The 16,485-nt window shown below is 39.9% G+C and overlaps 2 protein-coding genes and 1 long non-coding RNA gene across 3 annotated transcripts; 2 read left to right on the top strand and 1 right to left on the bottom strand.

The window, feature by feature from the left end:
- The first annotated feature begins 22 nt into the window (after nt 1-22).
- atp5mk (ATP synthase membrane subunit k) lies at nt 23-1,053 on the top strand. Its single transcript, XM_088372811.1, has 4 exons — nt 23-148; nt 515-615; nt 697-801; nt 878-1,053. The coding sequence occupies exons 2-3, from the start codon at nt 529-531 to the stop codon at nt 784-786; spliced, it is 177 nt and encodes a 58-aa protein (XP_088228937.1). The 5' UTR covers nt 23-148; nt 515-528; the 3' UTR covers nt 787-801; nt 878-1,053.
- taf5 (TAF5 RNA polymerase II, TATA box binding protein (TBP)-associated factor) lies at nt 981-5,810 on the bottom strand. The gene is made up of 11 exons (XM_088372805.1): nt 5,378-5,810; nt 4,523-4,754; nt 4,129-4,444; nt 3,796-3,959; nt 3,550-3,685; nt 3,331-3,451; nt 3,038-3,167; nt 2,772-2,936; nt 2,190-2,367; nt 1,902-2,079; nt 981-1,459 (listed from the first exon to the last, which is right to left on the bottom strand). The coding sequence occupies exons 1-11, from the start codon at nt 5,784-5,786 to the stop codon at nt 1,245-1,247; spliced, it is 2,244 nt and encodes a 747-aa protein (XP_088228931.1). The 5' UTR covers nt 5,787-5,810; the 3' UTR covers nt 981-1,244.
- On the top strand, nt 4,999-6,320 carry LOC148399047 (uncharacterized). Its single transcript, XR_015857881.1, has 2 exons — nt 4,999-5,521; nt 5,619-6,320. It is a non-coding gene; the product is annotated as an uncharacterized LOC148399047 (long non-coding RNA).
- Nucleotides 6,321-16,485: the final 10,165 nt, after the last annotated feature.

The raw sequence follows: 16,485 nt of genomic DNA, 5'->3' as shown, positions 1-16,485 counted from the left end.
GTAATTGGTGACCATCGTCATTTTAGACCAATAGTGACAAAGAACACAACAACTCTAAGTAGGCGGGACTTCCTTTCAATTCTAGCATCGAGGCCTCCGTTGAAGGGCATAGTCTTCTCGCAATCTTGTCAAGGGTCTTCTGCTCAAAGTAAGTTTACATTTTGATTTTATGGTTGCTTGTCATTTTAACTGCATGAATGTCATCACATTCTACTCGCGTAATTTAAAAGATCACGTTTTGGGTGTCCTAATACATTCGCTAGCTGACGATAGTGTTGTGTAGACGGCTCACGGTTAGCTTGGTATGCTCATAAGCGTGAGTGGCCATCCCGTCAATGTCAGGCTGAATGAACTGTGGTTGCAATGGTTTGCTCACAAGAAAAAACAAACTCAGAGAAGTGCAATGATTCCTGGTTTTGATACCAGTATAATTGAGCTGACATGATAATAATGCTATAGTTGCATATAGGTGCTAGAATGAGTAAGAACTTCCAATCCGATCTTTGTGATATAGGTTCACAAACCATCATGGGAGGTCATGAAGCAGGAACGCAGCACCAGTTCACTGGGTTTGCTAAGTACTTCAACGCCTACACCATGGTCGGCAGGAGAAATGTAAGTAACCAAATCCATTGCCTGTTATGCATTCACATTTTAATATACTGTATACATTTGCTTTATGAATTACTTTCACAGTGTGTTTTGGCCACATATGCCACCCTAGCAGCAATCGGCCTCTTCTTTAAATTGAAGCCCAAGAAACAAGCCGCAGTCACTGGGAAGTAAAATGGGTATAAATAAGTAAGTACCTCTCGACTAATTGTATCAAAACACACTTTTGCATTATTCAACTGTATTGTGCTTGTGTCCTTTACAGATGTACAATTGATTTTTGTCTGCTGGGAGTGAAGTAGGCAGCTGGATGTGCTTGGAATATAATGTCTGCTTGGTTTCCTTATGTTATCAATAAAGACCATTGATGCCGAAAACATAAAAACAATTTTTATTTACATGTTTATCTATAAAAACACTATAATACAAAAGTGGCATTCACATGTTGAGCTGTGCGCCTAATTATTTCTAACTTAGTCATCAGTTACAATGGCACCGTATTAGGACAACGTATTTAGGTCCTACATCATGGTCAAATTTAAGAATTGACGAATATCAAACATTTATCATCAGCGCTTGTCACACTGTCCAAAAATATCCAAATTATTTCAAGCTAAATTCAATTAAAAGTCTTATGGATTGTAGCCACCTGCTGCCAAGAGCAGATTTCTGCGAGTGAAGTGAAGGTGAAGGACAGGTGAGGATTTAGTTGTGTAGCAGCCAAGCAGAAGCTCCTGTGAGTTATCCTGTAAATGAACGTGTCCTGTAGTTGCAGTGAAGTCGTCCGTCTCCAAATCATCAAACGCTTTTGTGGCATTCCACAGGCGAACTGTGTTATCCATAGAGCCTGGGAGACAAAAGATTCTTGTGTATTATACATTATAAATATACAGTGTAGAAATTAACCATCCCCGAAAAAGGAGTTAAACCCTAAATGATCACATTTATGCATTTTCTTACATTTATTATACATACCTCTCAATTGAAAATTAAGCATGCACTCTGTATATTTCTGTCACGCATGCAAAAACTGCATGAAATCGGTGCAAAGACAGTGTTGCACTTCTTGACCTCTATTTGTAATATCAATGGAAACATTTCAAAATGTCTTTTTTTGCTTTGGAAAACAGCAATCAACATTTTGGCCTGTTTTCTGACATGTTATGGACCAAACAGTAATCAAATCATTTGTATGCTTTCTGCATTATCAATTTCAAATAATGGCCTGTCTTTTCATCTGATTCATCCATTAATTGCCAACATAATCGACATATGTATTGTCTACGCACCAGAGGCAAGAATTTCACCATCCCTGCTGAATTTGAGAGAGTAGATGGTATCTGTATGGCCTTTGAGCTCTCCAATCATGAGTCCGTGACCAATGTCCCAAAGAAGAACTCTGCCGTCAGTAGCCCCCGAAGCCAAAAACTTCCCGTTGGGAGAGAATGTCAGAGCATGGATTGGACCCTACAAAATGCGTTACAACGATGTTAGACTTGTCTTCGGCAACACAGATTTAAAAGACACAATACATCAAATACACATTCAGAAAAGTAAGAGTTTAAAAAAAAATCTACCTTGTGACCAGTGAAGATGCGAACACAGTTTCCATTCAGGACATCCCACAGGCGGATCGTACGATCAGAAGAACCCGTGGCCACATAATTGGAGTTGGGATGGAAGCGGGTACAAGTGATGTCCGCCAGGTGACCAGCAAACATCCGCAGAGGTTGATAATGATCTGTAACCCACAGACTGAAGAGGCACATATTAGATGTGATTGATGATTTCTTTGGCAATGTTTTGCACAAGTGAAATCAAGAGACCCTTTCACATATGGAAAACAATAACAAACCGATTACGCTCATGTTGTTTCTTAATGCGAATTAAAGTCGCTGGTCAAACTTTTGAATATTTGCAAGGGGTGTAAGAGAAGAACTTTTGGCAAAATTGCTCCACTCTATTGTGAATGAAAACGCTGCTTTAAACTACAAAAAAATACTTGAAATAATAAAAATAAAATCAGATAAACTCAAATCATCAATACATTTCATTAATTCCCCAGTCTGAGAGTGGAGTTTTGCTCCTGCTTCAAGGTGTCACACAAACATGATTGATCTTCAAAATTGGTGAGGCAAACAAGTGTCCACAATTCTTACCGGGCAACTCTGTCATGTCCCCCGGAGACAAAATAGTAGCCATGAGGAGAAAACTGGGTGTCCCACACAGGGTAGTTGTGGCCTTTGTAGCCCACCAGGCAGGTGAAGGTTTGGAGACTCCACAGCCTCACTGTGCCATCTTCAGAACTCGACAGCAGGTAGTTCCTAAACGTGCACGTCAGTCGTCATTACAGGGATCATATAGTGCTTGTGTCTTTTGTGCCAAAGCAGATCATTCAGGAGGGCATGGGATCCGTGCTTTTTACCTGTCTGGGCTGAAGCTGATACCATAAACAGGACCACTGTGCCCGTACAGGAGCTTGGACTCGCTCGCTGTCTTTTCATCCATGATCCTCTCCAGTACATCATCTGACTCTTTATCAATCAGGTTTAAGTCTTTGGCAAGAGAAACAATGCCAAGTTAGTTCCATTGCACAAAATACTTTGCCTGATGATGAAACCTTGGCCCGCGATACAACTGTTAGGCAAACCATTGGCCCTGGGCCAATCTTGGTTTCCAACTGTTTTTTTGCCAACTGCTATTGTTTACTCACTATACCTGCGGCAGACTTGACTTTGCGTAGTTTTTTCGGAGTGACACTCCACACTCTGACTGAGGAGTCAGCGAAGCCTCCTGCAATTAAACTGGAGTCATCCGTGAAGTCTACAGCTGTTAAACCCTGCAGGAAACATTCAGGAATAAATCAGGATACAACAATTGAGTTTATATTTACCGGACTTGAACACCGACTGAAAAGTGAGTAGAAGAGATTCAGACCTGGTATGCGTTGAGAAAAGAGTAGAAGCAAACAGAAGGGAGGTTATCTGGTCCCAGTCGGATCCTCTTGGTGGCCTCCTTCATGTACATGATTTTGTCCAATTTGTCCGAGTCTTTTAGTTCCGGAAGAGGTATCCTGAGAAACACAGCGCACTTTTAGGAAATTCAGGAGGCTTGCATTGACGCTAAAAATAGTTTCAATAAAGTGAATCTTTTCTAAAACAATGACAAAGGAATCTACTATACCTTGTTTGTGATGGTGCATTGGGATCCTGCTTCTTGCTCTTGGAGCCCATGCTGTCCTTTTTAGGTTTCTTCTTCTTGGGTTTGCCCTCCTCGTTCTCTGCTTCCTCATCCTCATCATCGAGCGGCAGTTCGATCTCCGGTTCCTTAAGTAAGCCATAAAAAACCTGGAAGGAGATGAATAAAAAAAAAATCAGTTGGCAGCCTGTTACAACAGGTCTACTAATTAATTAGTACTTTTCTGACAAATTGTGTTACTCGCTTATAGACAGACTACTGACTTAGAGAAAACTATTTGAATTCTTATCTTTTAGGCTTTATGAACAACATGCCAACCTTTGCCTTATTGGCCTCTCTCTTGCCCTCTCCAGCCAAACTACCAGACATGGCATCGATCTGGCTCTTGCTTCGTGGCATGCCATCAAAGATGTCAATGTAGAGGTGCTCTTGGATGATATTCCAGATCTGGTTGTTCTGGCGCTCTTGCAGATGCCTCTTGAGCAATTGGTAGGAGTCCCGAGAGATGCGCAGGACAAACTTGCTGGTGCGAAAGTCGAGCAGAGTCTCGTTGCCTCTCATGTGCTCCCTTTTTGTCAAACCTGACAAGACTTGAAGGTCATCTCTGTAATAACATTCTTGATCCCCGCTAAACCTGAGATGGGTGGGCAGCAGGTTATTAAATTGGCAAGCGCAATAGGAAAACAAAACAAATAATGAAAAGAAAACTCACTTTTCAAAAAACGCCTTGGCTTCATTCTCATGGTTGTTGTATACCAGTTCCAGGTACATGTGCACAAAGAGTGGGTAGAAAACCTGGGACAGTTCTGCTCGATGACAGTCCAAAACTGTCTCTATAAACTTTTTTAAGCCACTGTAATAAACCTCATAGAGAGTTGGGTCTCCCTGTTGGCTGTAAGCAGATAAAACTACGCTCACATCTGGTTGGTCCTCTGCAGGTGGAGCTGAAACACAAGTTAGTATTCAATATTAGCATATAATATATAGTATAATAAAAACGCTTGCAGTCACTGGCAAATCAACTGGACTGCAAATCAAAATATTTAGGAAGTTAGCAACTCTAATCAAATTAGAAATGAACTTTCTTTCATTCAATTTTATAGTTCATTTGCCTTCGTTCGTCCATGAGTCTAATTTAAAAGTCCAACACATTCAAGCATAGTATTTATTGTAAAACAGATGAATTTGTTGGTTGTGTTTGTTGAAAAACATATGGAAAAAGCACCTTTTAAAAAAATTATCGCATATTAAATCACAAAATAGGGGTGGTGCTAAATTAGATTATTTTTCAAAATCGACTACCCCGAGTTTTTGTCTATTCGCACACATCTAATGGGCTGTACGAAGGGTAAAATATGAAGTATTATTGGCTACAGTACACCTCAAATGAATGGGACATAATAGCCTCTGTGTCGAACTAAATGAATGCACAGAAATCAAAATGGGTATGAGGGGTACTAATTATAAATACAAAAATAGTACGTGTAAAATCACACACGTTAGTGTTTCGTAAAATGGAAATCATAAAACAAAACAAAATCTTCGTGTGCAAAGTTGTATCACGCACCTTTGACTGGCGCCTGAGTTTCGGAAGAGGATGTCACTCGGCTCAGTAGAGAGTTGGCATCCAGAGCTCCTTCTTCCACCGTTCCTGATGCACCTCCAGAAACCGAGGACGTATCACCAGCCTTGGAATCGAAAAAATCCTGCGGTAATCCAGCTTCTCGACGCAAAATGTCGACAGACTCGGACAGTTGGTTCTTTTTAAGGAATTGCAGAATTGCCAGCAGCGTCTGCTTCTCTTCCAGGGTTCCTGTTGCGGCTTTGTTACTTCCAACCGAAGCACCGGACCCTGGGGACGCAGAAAGTACCCTTCCATCATTTGCGTTGTTGTTTACGACGGCATCAACGGGTGGTTCCGTTTTAATGTCCTTTATTTCAACAGCGTCGGCCATACCGCCTTGTACGGCCGCCATTTTCGAAATGAACTGCGCATGCGCAATAGTACCAAAAGGTAAAGCCCTCGTGATCCAACATATTACCATTTGATTGGCTATCTATGCGGTATGTCAATACAAGACACCGCTGTGGTCACGTGCCACAATGCCCTAAACTATCTCATCCTGCAAAGTGAGTTACGCGACTTGGTTTTGAACAGACAATGTGCAAAGACTGAGTAAATGCATAGTTAGTTTTTTTCATGTCTGAGGTATTAGGACAAAGGTTTAAAACGTGCATTTACACAAATATGGTATGTAAAAATCATGGTATATTGTCATCTCTTGATTGTGTTGCAGAATTGGATAGCTCTGAAGTTGGAAAATGAAATGAAAAAGTGTGTATCTCCTGTTGGAGGTTCAATATGTAGTGTTACTAAAATATAAGAGATCATTTTTTGTACTTCTTCCCTCTCCTTTGAGCATGTAAACTTTTTTGAACTTTTTTTAACTATGATATGTATATTTGTCTTTCCTCTAAATATAAATAATAATAAATAGTATTTGTTTTTATCTTGTTACCCGTTCACTTAAATTACTTTGTGTATGAAGTGCGCTATAGAAATTCCTTTATTTCTTATAAGTAATAATGGAGGTACATACTACTTAAACTGAGCTTAAATGAAGTTTTAGCTCACTGTCTCAGCGTGTAATTTATATTTACATATTTTATGGAACGTTCCATTTCATACCAGGTGGGGGCAGTTTAGTCACACATCACCCATTCCCACCCACCACCCCAGCCCCAACACAATGACCTTCTTTCCAAAGGTGTCAAAGGGGGAAAAAAGCAAATGCTGTCATCCATTTCTAAACAGATCAATATTTCACCAGGTGAAATTCAGCCAAGTCATCACATTTATCCAACACACCATTCTTTTGTCACCCTTTCCAGTCAACATATTATGTGCGCTTTTTCTTGTGCATTTTACTTCTTAAAATTGGAAAATTCAGTTTTATTGTACATTATTTCATTTTGTTTTCAACTTAATGTATGCAGTAATTTTTCAGTATCATGCAAATATTGTCAATGACACACGCAACGGTGTTTTCACAAGCACTTCATATAGATTCTTTATACATGCACGCATATCCAAGGTTATTATATTATATGTGTGCATTTACTGCCTCTTAAGAACATGTTCAAACTACACACTATGGGACAAAAGAGGGTTTTCAGCCCAAGTGGTAGGGTGTTGTATAACATTGCAGGGGGGTTCTCAGTGTGCTGGAGAGATGGGGGTTGTGGGAGACACGCAAACATCAGCAATTCAGGGCGCGGTCAGAGCATACCCTCTCTTTAGGTCGTCCATTAAAAAAACAGATTAGCTATGGTAATATCATTTTTCCAATTGCAGTTTTGCATTTAAATCTAAAAATTGTCCAAAGAAATCAAGGACAGGCTGATGTAAGATTATTTTTCAATAAATAGACGCAAACATTTATTCACAAATGAATCACTTTATAAAGCACTGCGATCCACAGCATCGCATCTGAAAGCACATATCTTGCAGAAATGAAAAGGAGGTATGTTAATAATAAATGTAAAACAATGTATTCTCAATTTTCTTTTGAGGGGTAAAAGTGAATTAGGGCTGGAACTCTGTGTTCGGAATTGTCAATACTGTATGTGGACATTGAAAATTGATTGAGCAGTTATTCCATTTTATGTACAACTGCTCACATGGTCTTCATGAAAACCAAGAAATGGCTGAGGGAGGAGGTGAGAGGCACGTGTTCATCCGTCCCCTCCCTTCACACCTCACTGGTGACTTCACTGCACGTTGCCTCGTCTTCCTGTCTTTATCTGGAGGCAGCAGGGTGTGGCGTCATCCAGCACAGCCAGCTTTGTACACAAAACAGAAATTACAGCCACTTCTTCTTAAAATTTGTCTCAATTTATGTAAACATAATATTTTCAGGTAGAATTCAATCATGTAAATTAGCATTAAGCATAAGTGGGTACCCCCTTGGTGCACTATGAAATCTTGTTCAAATTAAGAATGTCCTCTATGAAATAGTTGAGGGTCAAGAACAAAAATATGTGATCTAGCATCCAAATTGAGGCATATTTCATAGTATATCTCATGCCCATAGGCTGTGAAATATTTATAATCCAAGCTGCGCAGAACAATGTGTGAGGATGCAGATCTTGTGGGGGCACAGGGTAGGGCGTGGCAGGTCTACGGAGCTTTTATTTCTGTTCCATCTTGCAGTGATAAGAAGAGGTGCTGCATGCATGTGCCGCATGATGGTCACTTAAGACCAATTCGTCGTTTACACGCTATCAATTCATACTTCCATGCATCCGTCATTTGTGCGTGAGTCGACATTGCCATTATATTATCTGGAGGATTTCCCACTGTTCTCTTTGTTTGGATGTCTTCCAGATAACCAATATGATGACAATCAAACTCGGCTTCCCTGCAACTCACCAAGTTTTGTTGCGTGATGTTTTCATAGCAGCAGAGCTTGGCAGACTGGTCAGAGAAACTCAACTGTCAAGCAAATTTAGGTGGTGCATTAGTTTGCGCCTTTTGGAATATACTCTGGCTGCAGGTCTTTGAACTGTAAACGGTCAGGCAGCGCAACTGAAACCCCCTGTGGTGATGCAGGTGTGAATAATTCATAAGACGTGACTCTCAGAAGGGGGAGAAATTGCTCAAGTAGAAGAGAGGAGCGAAAGAAGTGGTGGGGAGAGGCTGCATAGTGGGTGGGGGTCAGGGGATAGGAAGGGCGGGGCATCTGGAGGGAGGCAATGCCGTGTTGAAGGTGGGGTACCCTCAGAAATCGTGAGAAGACGAAATGCTGAAATGAAGCAGCAAATAAGAACAAACTGTCCACGAGTCTCCAGTGTGATGATTTTTTTTTTTTTTTTAAAGAAAGGTTCCTTTATCATTGGAGCCTTTTTTTGTCAGTTTCTTTCTCTGACATGCAGTACAAGGAAATGCAGTGGTGGTCTTATTTGTCTCTGTATGTGCATGAAGAAAAATTAGAGCCTATTGCGCACCCAGGCAGAATAATGGGTGCGGCGGCAGAGCACCGGCACAGGAGCTTTTATTTGGGTGATGAAATGTAAGGGTCTGCATTATTCATTACTGACCCAACTGGAGAAGGAGATCCTGCACGAAGGTTGTCGACTGTCGGCCTTAAAGGCAGGCTAGCAAGTGCGTGCCCTTACAATCGCTGGGAAGAAGAGGAAGGGCACATGTAGCAGTAAGGGTACATGTAGCAACATGACAAGTGGCTGCCATCTTATTGGCATTTTCTTCCAAACAATGAGCACTTCAAACACTTAAATAAATAGTCCTTATTAAAAAAAAAAAAAAAAAAAAGATGACCAAACATGTACACCCTTAAAATGCTGGGTTAAAAGCAACCCAATTTGGGTTAGAAATTGGACCAAATTCCTGGGTCTTTTTGGCCAAAACAAAACAATGCAATGATTTTTCTTTTTTTGCAAAACAACCCAGGAAGTTGGGTCAATTTGACCCAATTGGTCGATTAAATTTTTAACCCAGCAGTGGAAAGGATGTACAGTATATGAGTTATTCTACTCCCAATATTGTTCTTACAATGGACAGTGGTCTTAAAGTGGACTCACGCTAACAGTAACTATATTAACAAAACCTCAGTTCCGGTGATGTCACACAATCTATATAATTCCATTATTAATTTGCAGTGCCCAATCATACGAGTGAAAGAATTACCAACCATTTATGCGTAAGTCTATTAGTATTTATATATGCAGTATCGGCACAGTTGCATGATTGGTTTATGATGATTCTTTAATTTTTTCATTTTTCTAATTTTTTTTCTTCCAAAAATTAAATGATATGGGGGATTATTTGGGTGGGGGTCCAGATGGGTTAATGCAAGATTCACCTTTTTGTTTTATTTGTACATTTTAAAGAAACATTGACTTGATAACAGGCAATCTCTCACCTTTTTTATTTCACACATACACACACACACACACACACACACACACACACACACACACACACACACACACACACACACACACACACACACACACGCATGCACATGCACACATACGCACGCACGCACGCACAGACTATTTATTTATTTTCCATAAAAAAAACATAATTCTTCTAATAGTGCACAAAAGTTATTAACATGTATTTAGTGTCAATTTGTGCTGATTTCAGCAGGGTAGTTGCAGTGGCCACTGAGCTCTAAATGTGTGAATACATTTCTGAAAAATCCAGAAAATAATTGATAATAAATTATTGGTTTTCTTTTTCAAGGGTGGAAGCTGTATTAAGTGAAAAAACTGGAGGACACCCCTTGAAGGACATTTCGGATAATTAACTGGCTGATAAAGGTCGGCACACATACTTGATAAATTTGTAAAACCCAAACCTATTCTTGAACTTCTTGGATGTTTAATCTTAGCGCACCTCTACGTTGAAGGTTATCGGTCCGTTTGGGTTGGAAGGTAATAGGATGGATTACGGAAGATTTACTCATTACATTGCCCCTTGTCTTGGAAATGAAGGACCATAGCTAAATGAAATAGATTTATAAAAATCATCTAAATGCTCAAAAGTTCATTGTGTTTTAATGACAAAAACAAGAAGAGGATGTTTTCCTTTGTTACAGCCAGTCCTTGTCACCAGAGGGAGGGGCAGGTGGACGAGCTGATGGGAATGTCCTCAGGGAGTGACTCCTCTGGCAGACAGACGTGTGGTCGCATATGCGCAGCCTGGTAAGATGAAAAGGAGGACATTTCACACATTGAAGCACAGCCATACTAGATCGTAAGTGTTTCTAGACCTGCCTGTGTACCGCATTGAGGTTCAGCTATAATAACAAAATATCTCAAATGGCAACAACTGATCTACATTAGTGTCGGTTTTGTGTCTGAATTGAGTTTAGACATGTACGATGGTTTCAAATCAGAACTATGTTTCCATATTGCTTTTATAGCTTTCAGTCATTGGTTTGTACAATTAACAAATCAGAGTAATCAGCACATTTCTATGTGCCTGACAAATAATGGGTTGTCATCAACCTCTGAGAGCATGTAATTATAGTGGAGAAAAAGCCAATTGCTGTGTATTAGCATTTTCTGCCATTTTAGATCCAATAACCAACAGTGACATCTCATTCTCCCAGCTCGCCCCACCCCTCTAATATGTAATTGAAGCAAAAGCTAGAAAGCCCATCAGTCTCTTTATAAGGTTAAATAAACTGCGGTCACAAGCTGCAGCCTCACATGCTCATCTTCTAACTTTAGGCTCATTGTTCTCAGATCATGTATGGAGCAATCAGTTGACTCTTTCCCCATCTAAAGCCTTGTTTCCATTTCCAATCAGTCCTTCCCCGTGCCTCCTTAACCGACAAGTTGTCTACTTCCATTCGTCTTTACATAAGCTCCTCACTGACAAAAAACTCAATTTATCAGAATATATTATTTCCAAACGATTTGCTGTCTATTGCAGCCAGTGAACCAGAAATCCATGGACCAAATTTCCCACAAATGTCGTTTCTGCCCAAGACTACGCTGACAAAAACAGAATGATATTGCCATGAAAGTTATGTATACACACATGTAAAATAATCATAAAGAACACTACAGACATCAATTTAATATTCAAATTAGAAAAGAAGCTAACAGCATTATCAAAGTGTCGACTTTATAAAAACTATATTCTGAGCCTCACTCCAAACTTTGGGAACTCCGTTACATGTGTGCATACAACTGCACTGACCCCAACAACATGAACATCTAATGAGATCCAACACAAGAGCGGTATCTAAAACTCGACCTCGTCAAAGTTTATAATGTTTAAAATTGTGAGTGTAGCGTTACAAAACAGGGTAAGATACTAAGACTTGGTCTAAAATTCCAGATTCTTGTGCAACTAAATGACTGCAATGCACTAAATTAATCTTGACAGTTATAATATCAATAAAAGTTACTATATTTACTAGGACATCTTACTAAGCTCATACTTTGGACTTTATTAGACTGAACAAGTTGTCAAAATGTTGTGGCTGGTTCATGTACCCAGATGAGCCATAAAATGCCTCTCCCCGTCGACTAGGCAGCCCATACAAGCGTTTCAACTGCTTTTTAATTAATACCAGATCTGGGTGTATTGATCTCACTATGTGGTGTCAGCTTACATCCACAACAAGACATACTAAGCATTTGCACATTTCTGTTCAGCCCCCGTAATGGTGGTAAGTAAATATTTTAGCAGATGACTTGCCAGACTTGGCTTTTAACCCCAAGAGCAAAAAAAAAAAAGAGCTTTAATTATGGCCTTGTCAAGGTAATGGAAAGCTTAGTGTTTTGTAGTCGCTCAGTAGCTGTTTATGTGTGTGGAGTGACACAGTACAGTATATCAGCCTTTGGGCACACTGCCAGAAGGTGTAAGCACCTCTGCAGTCAGTGCTCAGGAGATGGAAGAGCAGGGAAAGAGAGAGAGGAAAACACACCCATGCTGTAGTCCTGGAGATGAGGCGCTATGGGACTATTGTGAATGTAATGCTGCTGAAAAGCAGACAGAGCAAAGATAACAAACTTTAAAAAATGATTCACTCATCTGATGGATTAAAATCATTAAACACATTTTCACACAATATATATCAGGAGATTGGTTATTCAGATTTTCAAGTCCTGCATTACACTTACATGTTATATCACTTAGACACATGACAATTACTCCAAAAGAAGTGTTAATCTTGTCCGTTCACATAGCGGAACATTTGTATTTGATTCACAAGTTAATTGCTCATAAACTTCGTTCCGTAACATGCACCCATACGGTACAAAAAAAAATTACTGCAATAAGGAATATCCTTGGTCTTTGTCACAAGGTCAGAGGCACATCTGGCAATTATCCCCATCCTTTGACTGAAGGGTTTTTTTTACACTCAGTTACCCACACTACTGCAACGCCTTCAATCAATGGCAGATGATTAATGAAGACATAAAATATGCATGATTGTCTTTATATTAATTCAGAAAACAACAGTTAATCCAGGTTTCCTTCAAGCCAATGTAGTTGCTTTAATCTCACATTTCTGGAAAATTCCTGACTAATGTCTTGTAATCACCCTGCACGACCCCATGACAAGCAGGTTCGACAAAGCGACTCACTTCCAGAGAAGCAAATCAGCAGCAATCCATCGCTAATCATTGCTTCAAGCTCTAAGGCACAAATAGATACTATCACCTCAGAGAGTGAAGTGATGACAAGCAACCCTCTGTGACAGCTCTAGAAAGACCACATTATCACTGCCTATGCATTAAGGCCAAAGAATTGCTAATGGGACAAAAATGTAGACAATTTGGTTAAAGGAATATGAATGCAGGTAAAGTCAAATCAATCAATAATCTATCAATTTAAATTTATCTTAATTCGACACTTAATCCCCAAATGATCAATACCTACACACTAAAAAAACATCCATCCATATATCTTCTGAACCGCTGTATCCTCAAGAGGATCGCGAGTGTTCTGGTGCCTATCCCAGCAGTCTTTCTGGGGGGTACACCCTGAACTGATTGCCAGTCAATCGCAGGGCACACATAGAATTTAGAAATACAGAATAGGGGGCAGCAGACCCACATGTTTTTTCATCACAGTTTTTTTTTTGCCTCTTTGGTCAGCATGCAGATTAATATAAAACAAGGTCATGATAGCGATTTGTTGGATTAACTTCAATTCCTGCAAGCGTAATACATCAGTATTTGCTGAATCCTCTAAACAACTATTCACAAAGCTTTCCCGTGATGCTGCAGCATGTTGTTCTCAAAACTATCAATTGAATCCTTCTTTGTTGGGCACAAATACCTGATAAAAGATGCACATTTACAATCCATACATTCAAGTGCAGGGGAGTCACCGGATCTGTTTTAATGGGTCACGTGCCCCAGTATCAGGCTCAGACTGGCCAGTATGGCCAGAGACGGAAGAAAAAAAAAATCTCGCAGTATGTCGCACCCTCAGTGTTTCATTCATTAATTTTCAACAAGCTCACGCCAGACGCTCCCTTCCCTTGCCCTCCTCCTCTAATCCCCGACTTGTCCTCCTGCTGGGGAATGGGCCCCACTTCTGACAGACGGCTGATTCTGTTTTATATCAATGACACTACCCTAAAAAGTCATTGCAATGACTCGTGGGGCATCTGAGAGTCAAACCCCCTCCCCACACCTATCTAGCACGCATGTTCAAAATAAGTCAATAGCTAATAAAAATGTATGGAGCAAATGTATTGATCAGGTCACACACACAAAAGGAAGAAAAAATAACAAGAGGATGAAGAAAAAAACAAGGAGATACTGGTGTTTTGTATGTTAGATAAAAAAAATAGAGTTTTCAGTTTGTCTAGCACTAACGGGTGCGTCACACTGTTGACTGCACAATGCTAGTACACATTAGACAGCAGACTGACAGATGAGACAAAAGAATATGCACAGTATCTGAATGAATTTGTTTACACAGAATAATTCTATTCTATTATTAGCCATGGTGCAGGTTAGTCCTATTCTGGCAATGCACATTTTTCGATTAGCAAAACAACGCAGTTGTTGTCAAACACCAACATTGATACCAACGTTAATTTCTCCACCAGCTTGGTCTGTCCAAACTGTTACTAATCTGTGTTTGGGATAGAAAGGGATTACGAATATCTCCAGGGGATTTTCTGATAGAGACCAAATATTACATTGAACAAAATTCTAACATGAGGCATTGGAGTTGGCACTGCAAACAGCTGCTCATTATTCCATACAAATCTCAGTGTTTTATTTGGCAAACGTCGTTTTACATAAATTTATTAAAGCGAGCTGATCAATTCTAATTATAGCATGCTCTGACGGATATTTCGTGGACCAGCAACCAGCAAATGGTCAGGATCGTTATCCAGCTCCAGCAGACTTTGCTGATTGTCTGATCAGGTGTACTGCAGCAGGGAGATATTTATAAATGTCCAGAAGATCGGCCCCCGAGGACCAGCATTCAAGACCCCTGCCCTAGGCTAACAACCTCTCCAAGAGCTAATCAGAGTCAGGATTCAACCATTCAGACCACTATGGAGAAAACAATGGGACAACAAATGGGATGGGTAATCTTGACAGGCTGTGATTGTTATGGATGCCCAGCAAAATAATCAAATTGATTTAAAATAAATTGCCATGTCACAGTCATTGGAAGACGCCACAGTAGAATCCCTAAATACACACAATGCATCTTCTCTAAATGTGTTTGGTTGTTATTCACTCTCTGCATGAGATCAATCAGCTCAGAAATGTCGGTGCAAAAATTGCATCTTTATTTTTTTCAGGTGTGTGTGTCCCCTTTCCCCATAAAAGAAGGAATGATGAAAGAGGGGGTGCCTGTCTAACACCTCCCCCATCTGCAACCCCCCACGTCTCAGCTGTCCAGTGGGTGTTTGAAGTCCATACAGTGTGGACATTTGTCAATAGGATAGCCTTTGGAGGCAGGTCCTCTTTATTTCTCTGTTCTGCCTGCATAATGCACTTTGCATAGCAATGGGGGTGGTCTTCTTTGCTTTTGACTTTAATGTGAAAATATGCATGACAACAAATTCAGGGCAATTGAAAAACAATATCTACGCCTGCCCATTCAATAATAAAAAGGTGTATAAAATATTCTGGCTTTACATCAGTAATGAACATGTAAGGGATGCATTTTTTTTCAAATTTATATTTCAGTTTTATAGTTTGGCTTGTTGCGTAATCACAGTGCATCATTCTGAGAGGATGTTTTCATACCATATTATAGACAAGTTGATGAATTAATCACCTTTTTAAATGTGGCAGAATGTTAAAGATGTGGTCGATTGCAAGATCAATGCATGCAATAATAGAAGCCAATTTATCAGAAAATCAATTCTTTGTCTGTTGCCAAGCGCACACAGTTAACATTTTATTCCTGAGCTACAGAAAACAGCAGCAGTATATTTGGGGTAATATAAGCAATATCCAGCTGATTGTAGACATCACTTCCCATTGCATAAGATTAGAATTGCTGCTTTAATGTGCTTTCTGTTTACCCTTTGTCCATCTCTTGTCCCTCTAACGCTGAAGCCCTTATTCATATATAGATTCTATATGAACTATACTGATTTGAATTATTAGGATGGTGTAATATTGCTGTCTTTGTATGCTTGTTTGTTGGTGTGAAGTGAGTAATATGTATTTTCATCGGCAGTGGTCTATTTGTCCAAGGTGACCTGGTATATTTTGCCAGAACAATTGCTGACCCCCCCCCAGATCTTGAAAATCAATCATCACAGTAAAACAGGGATATAATTAACCTTAGTCTATTGTAGTGTCCTCCGGGTTCATCTCCCCTGCACATCTGCTTCAATCAGCCCAAGAACCATATGAGCAAAGTCTTTTACTGACCAGTGGGAATTCATTTTGCTTTGAGTGTTAGAATGAACTATGGAGTGACTGTCAAACAGCATGGAGAAATTCTAACATTGTTTTATCAATGAGTTCATGAAACAGTCCCTGCAGCAGCAAGATTAATGAGAGAAGATGATGCACTCTGACCTCACCCAGTTTCACATCTGTTCAGACACACAGGAAATTAGTGATCAAGATGATGGAGTATTGTTCCGCATCGAAGCTAATAATACCATCCCTTATTTAACGTCCGGGATGAAATCT

The sequence above is a fragment of the Syngnathus floridae genome, chromosome 4, assembly GCF_059516105.1.
Source record: "Syngnathus floridae isolate MCC-2025c chromosome 4, RoL_Sflo_1.0, whole genome shotgun sequence".
Lineage (NCBI taxonomy): Eukaryota > Metazoa > Chordata > Actinopteri > Syngnathiformes > Syngnathidae > Syngnathus > Syngnathus floridae.
The sequence above is the reverse complement of the archived record's forward strand: the minus strand, read 5'-3'. Positions and strand labels throughout refer to the sequence as shown.